General features: G+C 42.3%; 1 protein-coding gene across 1 annotated transcript in view; it reads right to left on the bottom strand.

Annotated features, from left to right (window-relative positions):
- Window positions 1-1,542: 1,542 nt before the first annotated feature.
- Window positions 1,543-3,321, bottom strand: part of CHST2 (carbohydrate (N-acetylglucosamine-6-O) sulfotransferase 2) — a gene marked incomplete at its 5' end in the record, with an annotated part of 2,730 nt that continues 951 nt past the window's right edge. Inside the window, one exon of the mRNA XM_009325128.1 lies at window positions 1,543-3,321. This exon is cut by the window's right edge and continues 951 nt beyond it. Coding sequence (XP_009323403.1) covers window positions 3,184-3,321 — 138 coding nt within the window.

Raw genomic sequence — 3,321 nt, 5'->3', positions numbered from 1 at the left:
CTCTAATTTTCCACATTTAAAACTTTCTCATTTTTTTCAACTACGTTTGGCTTTTTTTAATTCCTCTAATCCTCTTTTCTGAATATAAAAAAAGGACTAAAAATGGCCTGTTTTAACTGCTAGTTGCTCACATACTTATTTTTTAATGGAGCAGCATTAAACGTAGGGCTTAGCCCACCAGCATTTTACACAAGCAGAGTCTCATTCGCTTCTCCTGAAACTTTACCTGAACAAAATTGCAGTCCTTTATTTTCACAAAATGAGCTTTGCATTACTTCTTCTGTTCGCCAAAACATGCCCAGGTACAACTGTACAGTATGTTGGGTAATTCCTTGCTGCAATGTAGTAGGTGGGGCTCAAATTATGGACCAGATTCAGATGCTGTAACTCTACTGGCACGCCGTTCGTATCAGTAAAGTGAAGCAGATGCTTGTAATGCACCATTATTAGAAGAGCAGCGAGTGCTCTCTCAGAACAACAGGATGAGCTTTTTCATATAATTAGAATCCGAAGGAGATTTTTGGAAGCTAAGTCAATTGGGCTCATCTATTTCACACTCCCAGAGGCAATTAATTCCCGTTCACTTTACTCACCCAGAAAACTTTCCCAGAAGAGACTAAGGAATTCTGCACACACAAATGACCGTGCTTCAGCCCCCAAAACCAAAAGAGCTTATGCTGTGACATGCTGTCATGAGAAAGCCCCACTTAGAAACTGCAGCGAAGTTTCATACTGGAGACAGCGGGAGCCGAAATCTCGGCGCAGCGCCCCAGCCCGGAGGGGAAGCTGGGCTCGCTTCCCCGCGGGCAGCACACCGCTCTGCGGAGAGGCTCTGCAGCTCCCCGGGCCCGCTCGCCCCGCCGACAGCAGCGCTGGCAAACACGCGGGCGGCCGTTACGAGGCAGGCAGGCAGGACTGTGCGGTGGGTAGCGGAGTGCTTCATAAAGCAGCGGATGGATAAAAAGCAAGCGACGTGCTCTATAAGCAGATCAGATTTTCAAGCACTGCCCCAGGACACACCGACTGAAAGAAAGAAAAAAGAAAAACCCAAACCACGGGGCACAGCCCAAACCCAGACATCCAAAATCCACTCAGAATACATACAGTGATAACACAAAACACCTAATTCCACAAAACCACAAGTACCTTAATATGTATTTTAAATACCAAATTAACTATCCCTCCCATTTTTAGCACTGCTATCTGGAATTTGGGAATACGACCTAACAGGCCAATTACAAGATCTCCCAGTGACAGAAATTATTAATGTTGTTTGTGCTGATAGTGATGATGAACTGAGGGAATGGACATGTGTAATGTAGTCATTCAGCAAAGGTATAGGCAACCTTATGCAATCATCTTTTAACTAGTTTATTAAATGTGTTTCCTTTTCAGAGTAAGTTCAACATCTAATGCCAAAATTTCATCAAGCACTCAAATAGCTTAGTAGCCAGTTATCACCTGTTTAACTTAAAAGTACCAATACAAGAAATAGACATATTACACATCGCTAAAATTTTCACACACACACTTATCAGCATCCTGTTTATATCAATTTATTTTCACAAATGACTTTCCTTTTTCCTACTCATACTCTTTACATTTGCTGAAGGCACAACACCCACGTAGGCAACGTAAAATGTATTTCCTGTAGAAAAGCCTATAGTCTCCTAAGAGAACAGTTTGGCAAAACCACTTTTGTTTAAAAACTCACGTTCCAAAATGAGCCCTCAAAGAGCATCAGAGAACACCGCCAAGACTAAGAACTACCCGAGGTGTCTGCACTTCTCATATGCAACACACCACCTTTAATAAACCGGGACTTTTTCAGAGAATTATAAAAGCAGAAGTAGTAAAATCTCCCTTTTTTTTTTTAATCAAGTTTTAACGATGGGAGAGAGTCTCTAGGCAAAGCTCCCAGAAAGAGCCAGACCACCATCTGGCTCCATCGTAGAGCAATGACAATTCACAAGAAACAAGTATCTAACCAGCGCTCTGAAATCAAACACTAGGTCGACTCTGTAAAAGCTCCGTTATAGCTATGAACACACAGCTGTACGTTTCCTCCCTCCTCGTACATAAATATACCCTCGGACACTTAGACAAAGGGGAAAAATAAATCATTTTATGCATTTTTCTATGCTTCCCTGTTATGCCTGTTACAAATCAACGTCAAGACATATCTTAAATAGCTTACTGTATTGTTAGCACTATAGAATATATATAATATATATAATTTTATTTTTGTTTTCACACATGCTAATGTTTCCAGTATGATAAATGTCTTTTTAAATCCTGTACTTCTTGTCACGCTGTAGATCCACTTCTATTTGACAGTGACTCCTGGACGTACATGTCAAGACAAAAATAAATACTGCTGTGATGGTAAACGTTTTAAAACTCTTAGGACACTAATACAGTGGCACTTGAAAGACTTTTTAAATACAACAAAAAAGACAATAGTTAAATAGAAACCTGCTTTGACATAGCCATAAAACCTGCACTACATTTGTGAGATCTGTACTTGTTTCTGGGAGAGCAGCTCCTAATCTTTGAACACGTCAAATGTTGCACTCCAGCCCTCCACCCATACCCTTAAAAAAAGTCCACACTATTTTAAGCAAGCATCCCCTCCAGCTGTACATAAGCAACACTGTAATTCCCAAACAATTGAGGTAATTATAAAAATGAATATCATTTATTGTTTTTTCTTTTATTACTACCGTGTCCGAACATTTGCTTTCACACACAAGTCGGATTTTCAGCATTATGCTTTCCAAGGGCATCGCCTCCGCACCAAGGGAGATAAAGATGTGTTAGGAATTGTGCAAGTGGGTTTGAAGATGGTAACAAAAACTCAAGAACTCCATAAACAAGATTTTGGTACAGAATCACTGCCTGGCATTTTAGAGAAGGGGAAACGGGCTTTACACATATTTTCAGTTCCACTTTATTTTTCTTTTAAATCGCATCTAACCCAATGCCACAGGGGAAAAAAAAAATTAAAAAAGAAATAAATCATCACATTACTGTATGTTACCCTTCAGCAGTCTTTGGAGGAAATCGGAAACCAGGTTGCTTTTCCCGGCTCCCTCCCTCACTCAAGCCAGCCGGAGCGGCTCCTCTCCCCAGCGGGGGCTCAGCCGCCCCCGAAGGGCGGTCGGCAGGCGCCCGCTGCCCCCGTCACAGCCGCGGCTTCCTGAGCAACGTTCTGCTGAGGTCCTTCACTTCTTCGGGGCTGCCGACCCTCTCGTAGCCCAGCAGGGCCATGGGCTGGTGGCAATACTCCTCGACCTGCTTGATCTGCTGGTAGCTGAGCGC

This window comes from Pygoscelis adeliae, unplaced genomic scaffold, assembly GCF_000699105.1.
Source record: "Pygoscelis adeliae isolate BGI_AS28 unplaced genomic scaffold, ASM69910v1 Scaffold155, whole genome shotgun sequence".
Taxonomy (NCBI): domain Eukaryota; kingdom Metazoa; phylum Chordata; class Aves; order Sphenisciformes; family Spheniscidae; genus Pygoscelis; species Pygoscelis adeliae.
The sequence above is the reverse complement of the archived record's forward strand: the minus strand, read 5'-3'. Positions and strand labels throughout refer to the sequence as shown.